This window comes from Fukomys damarensis, unplaced genomic scaffold (assembly GCF_012274545.1).
Source record: "Fukomys damarensis isolate Sample0158 unplaced genomic scaffold, DMR_v1.0_HiC HiC_scaffold_12, whole genome shotgun sequence".
NCBI classification, from domain to species: Eukaryota; Metazoa; Chordata; class Mammalia; order Rodentia; family Bathyergidae; genus Fukomys; species Fukomys damarensis.
The window spans coordinates 42,961,224-42,973,600 of NW_022900924.1; the positions used below are offsets into that span (position 1 = coordinate 42,961,224).

General features: G+C 43.6%; 1 protein-coding gene and 1 pseudogene across 8 annotated transcripts in view; one reads left to right on the forward strand and one right to left on the reverse strand.

The window, feature by feature from the left end:
* Rubcn (rubicon autophagy regulator) overlaps window positions 1–12,377 on the forward strand; it is a 66,848-nt gene that overhangs the window by 32,057 nt on the left and 22,414 nt on the right. For 5 of the 8 annotated variants that reach the window (XM_010623973.3, XM_010623976.2, XM_010623977.2 and 2 more), the window contains exons 2-5: window positions 2,006–2,159; window positions 9,846–10,049; window positions 11,612–11,771; window positions 12,234–12,340. In XM_010623973.3, the coding sequence (XP_010622275.1) occupies window positions 2,006–2,159; window positions 9,846–10,049; window positions 11,612–11,771; window positions 12,234–12,340 (625 nt within the window). The remainder of the gene's footprint in view (window positions 1–2,005; window positions 2,160–9,845; window positions 10,050–11,611; window positions 11,772–12,233; window positions 12,341–12,377) is intronic. The other 3 variants (XM_010623978.2, XM_010623979.3, XM_010623980.3) reach the window with 1 other exon arrangement.
* Window positions 4,895–5,502, reverse strand: LOC117285718 (annotated as a pseudogene).

The window sequence follows — 12,377 nt, forward strand, 5'->3', positions numbered from 1 at the left end:
TAGATGACACTGCTGTGCCGTATCTATCATTAATTTTATTTATGGGTTTTATTGTCTACCTTTACTTCACCCATCTACTTTTTTTTTTTTTTTGAGACGGAGTCTATGTAGTTCAGACTGACCTTCAACTCACTATGTAGCCCAGGCTGGCCTCAGACTTACAGTGATCCTCCTGCCTCAGCCTCCTGAGTGCTGGGATTACAGGTGTGCACCGCCATGCCTGGCTTCACTCATCCCCTTTCTTAAAATAGCTCAGAAAATGTACGAAAGAGTAGTTTTGAGTTTTGATAAGAAAGGATTCTAGCGGGGCACAGTGGTATATGCCTGTATCCAGCTACTCAAGAAGCTGAGTCAGAAGGACTTCAAATTTGAGGCCAGCCTGGGCAATTTAGTGAGACATTGTCTCAGAATAAAAGGGGCTAGGGGTATAATTCAGTGGTAGAGCGCTCCTGGGTTGGATCCACAGTACCACCAACAAGGAGAAAAAATCTAATTTGAGACCCCTTCCCCTGGTATTTACATAACCTAAATTACTGTGGTAAAAGTTTCCTGAAGAAATTATTGCCGTTTCCTATGATGTCCACTGAAAAGAAGAAAGAATAGTAGCCTATTAAGAAATAAAAGGAAAATGAGAGTGTGTGAGTAACAGTGAGGGTCTGTGAGGTGGAGTGTGACAGATACTTCATTTGCACACGTTTTCCTCTTCCTATTTGATTCAGTTCTCCAGCCCATTCATTTAGTTGCAGTTGGCTTTTGTTTTTCTTGGGTTGGAAACTTAATGCTGAGAAAATGTTGGAAAATGATTTGAGAGGAACCTTGACGATCACCTCTGGCAGCAGTGTTCGTACTTTTCACTAAAGTACGTCAGACAGTGAAGAAGAGGAGAAACTGTGGGATGTGTGCAGCAGTGGGCACGCAGAGCCCTCTCGTGGCACTCGAGCCAAAGTCGCTGCAGTGTCACCCGCCACTGAGCGTTGGTAACAGTGCACATCCGGGCCATGCGGGTGCTCTGAAGGAGTAGTTGGCCCTAGGCGGCCATGTTACCAGCCGCAACTCCTCCAAGCTTTTGCATGGCCAGTAAGTATTCAGGTTTAATGGCATCATTGGCATTTGCAGTAAAGAAGTGGGGTTCGGGGTGTACTTTGGGCACCTTTAAAAGGTTTGTCATCAGTGTTCTAGGCAAAGAATTGGTAGCCGACTTCTCTGGAATTTTACCCAAAGGGGGTTAGTGCAAACTTAAAACATTTTTATCTCAGTTTTGGCTTTAAAAAATCATGGATTAGGCCAGAGATTTAGCTCAGTGGTTTCGCTGCCTGCCTTTGCCAGTGCAAGGTTCCAAGTTAGATCCCTGGTACCAAAAAAAAAAGAGTTAAAAAAATCATGGATAATCTATATTCTTATCCATAATAGTTGTGAGTATATAAAAACACTTTCTGTCCTTCCTTATCATGTTCTTAGTGCTTGGAAACAGAGTGAATAAAGTGGTATTTTGGCTTTTTTTCTTTAGTAAAAACTTTCTGGTTCTAAGCCATTTATAATGGTACATGCCTATAATCCCAGCACTCAGGAGGCTGAGGCAGGAGGATTGCTATGAGTTCTAGGCCAGCCTGGGCTACATAGTGAGACTCTGTCTCTAAAACAAAACAAAATTCACAAGCACAAGATCCTGAGTTCTATCCCTGGTACCAAATAAATAAATAAAAGAATGAAACAAAACAAAAGCTTTCTGGTTCTGATGTGTCATAATCCCCAAAACAGTTGTAGACTACCTATGTGAAGAATGAATAAGGTAGTAGATGAAATAACTTGCAAAGCATAACGTACTATGTAAATGTGAGTTTTGGTTTGTTTTAACTTTAGTGTTCTGTACAACTTTAATCCTCTCGCAGATGAAACTGTAATGGGACCATATTAGCACATGGTCAGGAGACTTCTTGACTCAGACTTCCACTGATACGACCAAGATCAGGTATCATAAAGTTAACCAACTATGCTGTAATTGCAGGCGGGAGCACTGGCAGCTGCTAGGCAATTTGAAGACCACTGTGGAGGGCTTGGTGTCAGCCAACAGCCCCAACGTCTGGTCCAAATATGGTGGCCTGGAGCGGCTTTGCCGGGACATGCAGTGCATTCTCTACCACGGGCTCATCCATGACCAGGTATTCACGGGTCTTCTTTTCGCCTCATTGGTGCAACACTTGTTGGGAGGAAATAGTTGTGTCCAGTCGGAAGGCGGAGAGACAATGACACTCGCCAGTCTGTGAGCTCTTGGGGGCAGCGCTGAGACTTAGTACAAAACTTGTTTTTTTTGCAGCAGGGTCTTGCTGTACAGTTCAGTCTAGCCTTGAATTTGAAGCGATCCTCCTGCCTCAGCATTCCAAGTGCTGGGATTATAGGCGTGCACCACCACGCCTGGCTCATCTTTTTATTTTTAATCCAGAACATTTCACTTGGTGTCTGATATCATAGATGTCTATACAATGAATAAATGCTGGGTCTGACAGCAAATCAGCAACAAGAAGTTAGATCAGTTTGTTTCCTCACCTAACAAATGATTACAAACTTAATGGCTTTGCACAACACAAATATATGATAGTTTTTAAGGTCAGAATTCTGAATTAAGTTTCACTAGGCTGAAAGCAAACTGTCTGCAGGCCTGCACTCCTGGAGGCACTTTTTCTGTCTCTTCCTTTCCTGTCAGCTTCTAGAGCTGTCATGTGACTTTCTGTGGCTCTCAGCCTCTTCTGCCCAACACAGTAAAGATTCTTTTTCCCCCTTGAATATGTTTTGGTTTAAAAACAGCGCCCCCCCATAGGTAGAATAAAGGAAGAAAAAGAGCCAAGGCCAAAGTGTTTCAGTAAGTATCTGACTTCCAGGAATTTTTTTTTTCTTTCTGTTACTGGGAATTGAACTCAGGACCTTGTGCTTACCAGGCAGGCACGGTGCCACTGAGCTATATCTCTAGCCGTTACTCAGGAAATGTTTACACTGAATCAGAAGCTGACACTCTGTGGACTCCATTATAATGACTGTCTTTTCTTTTTGAAATCCTTTTGCCTTAAAACCAGTGTAATAGAATGATTATGAATTACTTAGGCTTGGTGAGCTTGGTGTAATAGAATTAATGTGTGTTTTTGTTCTGTGTGCAAAATCACGATTCCTTCCTCTGATTCTCTTTGAATTGGACTTTTTATCTGTTTCTTAAGTTTAAATTTACTACCATTTTTACTTTAAATTACTAATAGGATGGAAGAATGAAATACTTTCTTTGCAGGTTTACCAAGAATTCACTCTCAAAATACATATAAAAACTCTCACAGTACAGAAGTGTAAACAAATGGTGAAGGCAAGGAAACAAAATTAGCAGAGTACTTAATAGATAGCGGTAGAGTCATTGGGATTTTCCTCATACGCGCACCCTAGCACACATCTGAGAAATAGTTGCAAAATATGGCCATTTATCCTTTGAATACCCTTTGAGCATTACTGTGTAGACAGCTGGTTTGTGTTTGTGAAGGGTAGTTTTAACTGTAGCTTTTTCAGTATAAACTTTATTGCTGTAGATTTTCTTTTTCTTTATCCTCCTCAAGAATTGTAAGTAAGAATTGTAAGACTTTGAGTTATGAAAATGAGTGCAATCCAGTATTACTTACTGGTTTTTCTTTATGTTTGGTAGCTACTGCATTTGCAGTATTTTAAATAATGTAGGTACCTCAGAATTATCAAGTGAGTTGGTGGGATTTGATATCATTTTTTTTTTAAATCAAAAAAATCAAACCTTTCAAGTACACACCTAGCTTGTACTCTCAAACACTGGAACTCCTTTCCCCTGAGCCTCGTTTTTCTTTTCTTTTGTTTCTTTCTTCTTTTTTTAAAAAAAAAAATCAGAATTATTCTTGGCTCGTAGTCAGTGTTTCTCATGATGGTACACACCTGAAGTCCCAGGACTCCCAGAAGCTGAGGCAGGAGACTGCGTGTTGAAGGCCAGCCTGGACTATGTAGGGAGACCCTGTGCCAAACAAAAACAAAAACAACAAACAAAGCTGGGGATGCTAGCACATGTTCATAATCCCAGCATCCTGGAACCTGAGGCAGGAAGATTGCAGGTTCCAGCCCAGCCTGGACAATAGCAATTAGATAAGACAGTGTCTCAAAATATAAAATAAAAAATCAGGCCAGATATGGAGGGCAGTGCAAAGACCTTAGGTTCAATCTGTACTATAGCAAAAAACAAGCAAACAAAATAAAAACAACAAAACCCTCAGTGTTCCTGTTGGATGTTTTCAAAATTCAGTTAGCTTAGGTTAGCTAGCTTTTTTCCTATTCAGAGTAAGTCTTTTTTTTTTTTTTTTTGGTATAGGGTTGCCCTATGTAGTTCAGGCTGCACTTACTATGTACCCCAGGCTGAAATTGCACCCGCTATTTGGCCCAGGCTGGCCTCAAACTCTAGTGATCTGCCTCAGCCTCCTGAGTGCTGAGGTTACTGGTGTGTGCATCATGCGTAGCTTCACAGCAAGCTCTGAAGATGAGGCCCTCTTTGCTTTAAACGATGTATTGAAATGCCATGTACTGACTTCCATTTATTTTGAAGGTGATGTGAAGGATCATCAAGCCAATGTAAATATCTCATAAATATGTGGCCATTTGGGTACACATCTGCATAATACCTTACATCTTTCAGCCAGAAAAACCTGAAGAGTAAAGACCTGACGCAATTAACTGGGTATAATGAGAATCTGCTCCAAATATTTGTTTCTCTGAGGTAAAGCCACCACACACCTGTTCCCTTAAGAAAACCACCCTTAGAGCACGGGATGATTTTTTAGTTTTAATTTTGGGGCGCAGGGCACTCAGCCTCTAATTAGGTGCTGCACGGCCGAGCTGCGTCCCCTGCTTATGCCGTGAATTCCTAGGGAACAGGTTCCAACAACTCAGGCTCCCTCCCACCGGTTCTCACAAAGTGTGCTTCTCTGGCGGGCACGGCCTGGCGCTTCGGTTGAATCCGCGTCCCTTTCTCCTTGGCTTCCTTCCTTTTCTGCTCATTTTCCTGGACCTGTTTCAGGAAGCCATCTCGACTCTGTTTAATATGCTCAGTATGCGCATTCATCCTCTTGGCAAGTATCTTGCCCTTAACTTGCTTGTTTACAACAGTGCCAGCAGCACGCTGGGGAACACTGCAGACTCTTCCAGTTTTGCCGTGGTAGCATTTGTGTGGCATATATGCTCAGATGCGCATTCATCCTCTTGGCAAGTATCTTGCCCTTAACTTGCTTGTTTACAACAGTGCAGCAGCACGCTGGGGAACACTGCAGACTCTTCCAGTTTTGCCGTGGTAGCATTTGTGTGGCATTTGCTTTTGAACAGTACCCATTTCCTTGATGTCACAGTATCACCCCCTTGGTAGATTCCCATGTTGGCCAAAGGAACAACTTCGTGATTTCTAAAAGGCTTAGAGAACATATATTGGATTTCCCTCCTCTTTCCCTTTGTGCTCATCATGTTGGCAAATTACCGGAAGATGGCGGTTCCAGGCCAAAAGAAGAGAAGAAGAGCTGAATTCTTTTTTTTTTTTTTTTTGGTACTGAGGATCGAACTCAGGACCTTGCACTTGCAGGTCAGGTGAGTTAAATCCCTGGCCCCAGAAGAGCTGAATTCTTAATGATCATCCATTTAAAAACACTTTCTAGGAATTTGGAGGCAGCATTGCAGAATAGACTTTGCAAAAGTCTTTGGACTAGACTTAGTGCTCAGGTGTTATTTCATTTTGAGAAATGAAATGACAGTAATTGTTGTTATGGACTTTTGAGTCACACTGAACATTTATTTATTTCTTTGTTTAGTGGTACGGGGATTAAACGGGAGCTTTGCACTGAGCTACATCTCAGCCATTTTTTTTAAATTTGAGGTAAGGTCTCATTAGGGTGCTAAATTGCTCAGGCTGGGCTCAAACTTTCTGTCTTCCTGCCTCAGCCTCTTGGAATACTGGAATTACAGGCATGCCCCAGCACACACAGTGTCATGTCCTCTTTTCAGCTTTGTCATTAATTATGCAGTTAGATAAGTCCCATAACTCCTTTCCCTCCTTTCCCTCATTTGTGAAAGAAAGAGGTAAAACTAGTGCCCATATCATAGGGTTGTCACGAGAATCCTATATAATACACGAAAAGCATTAGAAGGCATAGTTGTTGATCTTAGCTGTTAGGGGATGTGACTTCTCCTTTGAGCATATCTTCTGTGTGATACTGTTGGCCACTATTATAGCTTGACTTGTATGACACCTTAGGTCCCGGGGGCAATGTCCTACTTCTGTGACCACTCTTTAGTTTCTTTGCCTGGAATTTCTTTCTCTTGGATTTTTTTTTTTTTTTCATGTTATAAGGGTTGAACTTTGCACAGAGCCATAGCTTCAGCCCTTTTTTGTATTTTATTTTGACACAGGGTCTCTTTAAGTTACTAAGTTGCCTAGGCTGGACTTAAATCTGCATTCCTTTTGCCTTAGTCTCCCAGAATGCTAGGATTATAAGCATGCACAACCATGCCTGGCTCTCCTCGAATTTTTGTTTTGTTCTGTTTCTTTGTTTTTTTGAGACATGGTCTTTCTTCCTCTGTAGATCACTGTGTAGCCCAGGCTGGCCTTAAAGTCCTAGCGACCCTCCTGTCTCAGCCTTCTAATTACAGGTGTGTGCCTCCATACCCAGCTTCTCATTACTAATTTTGCATTGTCATCTGTAGTCATCACCTGACCATACATTCTTCAAGACACTTTCATCACGAATACCAGAAAAAGAAAATGTGTCTTGATGAACTAGTAAAGTCAGTGAGAGTCTCAAATGAAAAAAATGCTTGTTAAATGCAAAACCCTGTTAACACATCTTGGTGTAAAATACTACAAGTGATAATGTCTGTGAAAGCAGCGGAGCATCACAATCAAAAGTAATCAGTGTAGTCACTACAGAGAGCAGTTGTGTTATAATCAGAAGCCGGGGATTTAGCTCAGTGGTTCCACTGCCTGCCTCACAAGTGGAAGGTCCTGAGTTCGATCCCCAGTACCAAAAAAACAAAAAAAGAAGCAGCAGCAGAGCAAAGCAGGCCAGTCTGTCACACGTACACACATGAGTGTAGCGAGCGAGGCTCTGGTGCGGAGCATCTGAGACAGATGATCCCTGCCAGTTTCACTGCTGCTGTGTTCTGCCTTGTAGAGATCTGAAACATGAAGTCAGTGTTGATGACTTGTTTTGCCCTTTCCTTCCTAAAGATGAAGGCTCTTTTGAACGGCCAGGCTGCTTTGTCATCAGGAAGCTATTCTGAATGTTTTGTCCTTTCTGGGGGAGGGTGCAGTGACTCACATTGGCCGGATCCATGTGTGTTTTTACAGGGGTGTGTTACTGAAAATGAGCTGTGCTTTCTTGTTTAATCACTTAAGGCCTTTGGAAATCTTTACCATTATGACCATGTCGTTAAAAAAAATTTTTTTTTTTTGAGACAGAGTGTCCCTACAGGTTTTAGGCTGGCCTCGAACTCAATGTGTAGCCCAGGCTGGTCTTGAATTTATGGTGATCCTCCTGTTTGTCTCCTGAGTTCTGGGATTATGGGTGTGGACCAACAATTTAAAGATCCTGTGATATGAATATAAAATCTACATTTTTAGAGTTTTTGTTTCTGACATCTAAAAATTGTCTTGCCTCCACCTAATTTTATATCTTTATAGTGACTACTGTTATAGAAAGGGCTTTTTGAAAATATACTACTTAGTATATATGAATATATCATTTATTTCATCAGTGTGCCTAATCGTTATTCTACACATGTAATTTTTTTTTTTTTTTTGATACTGGGGCTCGAACTCAGGATGTTATACTTGTGAGGTAGGTGGTGGAACCACTGAGCTAAATCCCCAGCTCTAAACATGAAATTATAATAAGCACAAGTATCAGAAATAGGCTTGAGAACACAAAATGACTGATTCTTAGTATGCCTCAACTTTACTGGTGGCAATAAAAGTGCCTGGTTATTCTAGAGAATAATCTATACCCAACTTGACTGCTTCTTTCCTAGTCAGGAGAGTTGGGAAGCCATCTACTCTTCACCAGTCTGTGGCGTCATTTTTGGTGTGCATATATTACATGCGTCATGGATATACCTTTAATCATTCCCCTTCTGATAAATTCTCAAGTTTTTTACATATTTTAAAATATTTTATAAAAATGCTAACATTCATACTGTTTTTTAATTTAATTGATTTATTTATTTTTGGTACCGGCATTCAAACTCAGGACCTCTTGCTTTTGCCAGGCAGGTGCTGTGCCACTGAGCTACCTCCCTGGCCCTTGTTTTTTTCAATTTTATGTAGGAAGTTTTTGTTAGTGCTGGCTCTTTTAGAACCCAGGGCCTTATAGAAAAGTGTTCTACCATTGAACTACTTCCCCAGCCCTATAAAGAGATTTAAAATGTGTGCCTTTTTCTGTCCCTGTTGAGATGATTGTAGTGTTTTTGTCTCTCATTCTGATGTGATCTGTAATGTTATTTAATTTGTGAATGTTGAACCATCTTTGCTTCCCTGGGATAAATCCCACTTGATCAGGGTGTGTAATCTTGTGGATTAGCTTGCTAATACTTTGTTGAGAATTTTTGCATCTACATCCATCAGGGATACTGATGTATAGTTTTCTTTTCTGTGTGTGTCCTTATTTGTCTTTGATGTCAGGGTAATACTGGCCTCGTAGAATGAGTTTGGAATCAGCAGCAAAGCCATCTGGTTTGGGACTTTTCTTTGTTGGACACTCTTTAGTCATTTATTGATTTGATGTTGTTGCTCATTGTTGGTCTGTTACCTTCACAGTTCAGTTTTGGTAGGTTATATATGTCCGTAAATTTATGTTCTCGGTTTTCCCGTTTGTTGGCATCTAATTGTTCATTACTGCCCCGTCATTAATTCTGGATGTATTTGTATCATCTATTGAGTTCTGGTTTATGTTGAAGTCTCTTTCTGGGATGTTTATTTTGTTCCTTTGATTGGTTTGTCTCTTCAGACTTGTGTTCTGTATTTTTAAGAATAGATTTCAGTTTTAACTTCTGTCCAGTAATCTCAGGAAGGATTCCCAAAAAAGCAACAACTAGGTTTTCACTATAGACGCATTTTATTTTCATGTTTTGGGCTTTTCCATCATGAGTAAGGCCATCATGAGTCCAAGAATTTCTCTGACTCTAAATGCAGCCCTTTCCCTTTTGTGGCATGGGTAGTTTGAGAAAAACAAGTGTGTCCTTACTGCTTCCAGTGGACACAGAAGACATTTGTTTCTGGTTTTTAATGAATAACTCTTCACCAGTTTTAAGAATTCCCCTCTAGGGGCAGAGTTAAGGGGAAAAAATGAGAATCAAGACTTGCCATGTAAAGGTACATGATCCCAACAATGAATGTAACTGTACTGTATCCCTAAAATGTACCAATAAACTCAATAAAATAAAATAAAAAAAAAAGAATTCCCTTCTAGGAAAACCTTTTAAGGAATTGGAGAGAAAGGAGTAGAAAACAGATAATTCACTGTACACCTTCTGTAGCACTTGAATGTTCAAAAGAATTATTAACAACAGGTGCCATGGCACAGGCCTGTGATCCCAACTCCTTGGGAGGCTCAGGCAGGAAGATTGCAGATTCCCAGTCTACATGGGCAACTTAAGACCCTGTCTTAGAATAAAAATTTAAAAAGGGTTAGGGGTGTAGCTCAGTGGGAGAATACTTGGCAAGGCCCTGGGTTCCATCCTCAGTACCACACAAAAAACTTGAGAGAATCTTAACAGTTAATCTTTAAAAGGGTGAATGTGTGTGTGTGTTGCTTTGCTCCCAGAGCTTATGTCGAGGAGGCGAGGAAGGTTCTGCTCTTTTTCTGCCTTTGGAGGTCAGCAGTAAGCTGGATCCCGTCCCCAGCGGCTCGGCTCACCGTGTGTGCTTTCCCACTGTCTCGCAGCTCTGCTGCCGGCAGGCAGATTACTGGCAGTTTGTGAAGGACATCCGCTGGCTCAGCCCCCACTCCGCACTCCACGTGGAGAAGGTGAGCGGGAGAAGCACTGGGTGTGTGGGTGCCGGGTGTGGGCGGAGCCATCGTTCCAGGCCCTTCTGGGGAGGAACTGTGTGTAGGGCACCGGAATAAAAAGCCAAAGATCCCCTAGAGCAGCAGGGGAGGCGGGACTGACGCGCTGGGAACTGGTGTGGAAGAGGCTTTGAGAAGCAGTGCGAGCTTTCCAGAGGCCAGGATCGGACAGAGCCACCTGCGTCCCTGACTGCTTCGGCTGCCACGGAAGCTCCCTGCCATCCTGTCCCTCATTCAAGATGAGACCTCTGGTTTCTAGCCAGAGAAACTGAGCTCAAGGAAGTTAGGTGATTTGGCTGAGGTACACGGGCTGGTTTCAGAACAATCACTGCCAGCTTTATGTTATGGAAATTTAAAAATATATATATAGAAGAGTCTGTAATGAAACTAACTCCAAAATATAAATTACTCCTGCTTTTTTCTTTTTAAAAAAATTTTTTTGAGACAGGTTCTTACTATGTAGCCCAGGCTGGCTTTGAACTTGTGATCTTCCTGCCACAGCCTCCTGAGTGCTGGCTTTACCACCACCTTCTTCAATTCTTGTCAGTATATGGCTAGTCTTGTTTCACATATACCCCCAGTGCTAAGATGACACCTGGAAAAGTAACTTTTTTCTCCAGTATTCAAGGGGGCTGAAGCAGGAGGATCACCGCCTCAAGGCCATCCTGGGCTACATAGGAAACCGTGTCTCAAAAAAAACAAAAAAAGTGGATGATTTTTTTTCTAAATGATCAGGGACCCAAACCCTAATAGTAGAACCCATTATTTTCTGTGTCATCCTCACTTATATTTTTCCCAGTAACTCTCCCCCAAACTTCTTTTTCTAAAATACATTGGGGTAGTCTTTTCCTCTTTCAACCTGCCTGAAATCACCCTCCATACATTTTGTTGCATTAGTCCTGGCCTCAGAGACTTGCTGTTCGAACGCCAAAGGAGGGAGAGGTTCCAAGTAGATGAGACTGTGGGTAGGGCCAAAAAGCAGAGCTCCAGTGGTTTGGGTGGAGAGTCGTTCATACCTTTCTCCTAGGTGCTTCCCCTCTGGTTTTTGTTGAATTCCTTCCTAGAGGCTGCTGAAATAGAGGAGTCTGAGAGAAAAGCCAAGAAGCCAAGTTCAGCTTTCCTCTAAGGGTCCCAAAACAGTTGCCTCTTTGGAGATAGAGCATAAAGAGACAGATGTGGCAGTTTGTCCTGATACTGCATGTCAGTTAACTGCTTAGCTGCTCTCTGTGAAGCTATTAGTCTGCTCTTCATTTCCCAACTTCAGGATCCCCTCTCTTTCTCCCTTCCCCTCCCCTGCTTCTGTTTTTTGTTTGTTTTTTGAAGACAAAGTCTTGCAGTGTAGCCCAGGCTGGTCTCGAACTCACAGCAGTCCTCCTGCCTCAGCCTCCCAAGTACTGGGATTTGACATGTGCACCACCATGCCCAGCAGGACAATACTTTGCCTGCTTTCCCTTCCCTGCCGGTGGGTTCGTGGGTTGCTGGGCCTCCCTCTGTGTGTTCTGACTGCGCCTCTTTGGTCCCAGTTCATCAGCTTGCATGAGGACGGCCAGAGCAATGCCGCAGGTGTGAGCCAGCGTGCTGTCGCCGAGCTGTGGCTGCAGCACAGCTTGCAGTGTCACTGCCTCTCTGCCCAGCTGCGGCCTCTGCTGGGGGACAGGCAGTACATCCGGAAATTCTACACAGGTGGGTCGCTGTCCCCAGCGCTGCGTCTACTTTCTCCCTGCCCTCTGCGGCACCACCCCTCTGTGGGCGCCTCCAGCCTCAGTCCTCCTCTCGGTGCTTGAAGAGCACACTCAGACTCGAGTCCGGGGCCCCTGCACTCAGACGCACAGACCACCCCGACGCAGATCTCGCGTCTCCTCCGACGCTCACGGAGCAGCCGGGCGCTGGGCGTTTGCGCGTGGTTTTCCAGGCAGATGCAGTGGGCGGGGAGGGGAGCGGGGTCCCACTCGGAAGTCTCCTCCCATGGCCTCTTGCTCCACTGCGCGCCCTCGGCTTCTCTATTGTCCCCGTCCCTCCCCACACGGGTGACCTGTGTGTCCGTGCTCCTTTTTACCTATCTCCCTTTCACTTGCCCTGGGCTCCTCTCCCCCGCGGCCCTGCCGGAGGCTGAAGGCGTCACCATGGCCGCTTCTCTGTCCCCAGACGGTGCCTTCCTGCTCAGCGATGCGCATGTGACGGCCATGCTACAGTGCCTGGAGGCGGTGGAGCAGAACGACCCTCGCCTACTGGCTCAGATCGACGCGTCCATGGTGAGGGCGGAGTTGGGCGCTGCGGGGGGGGGGGGGG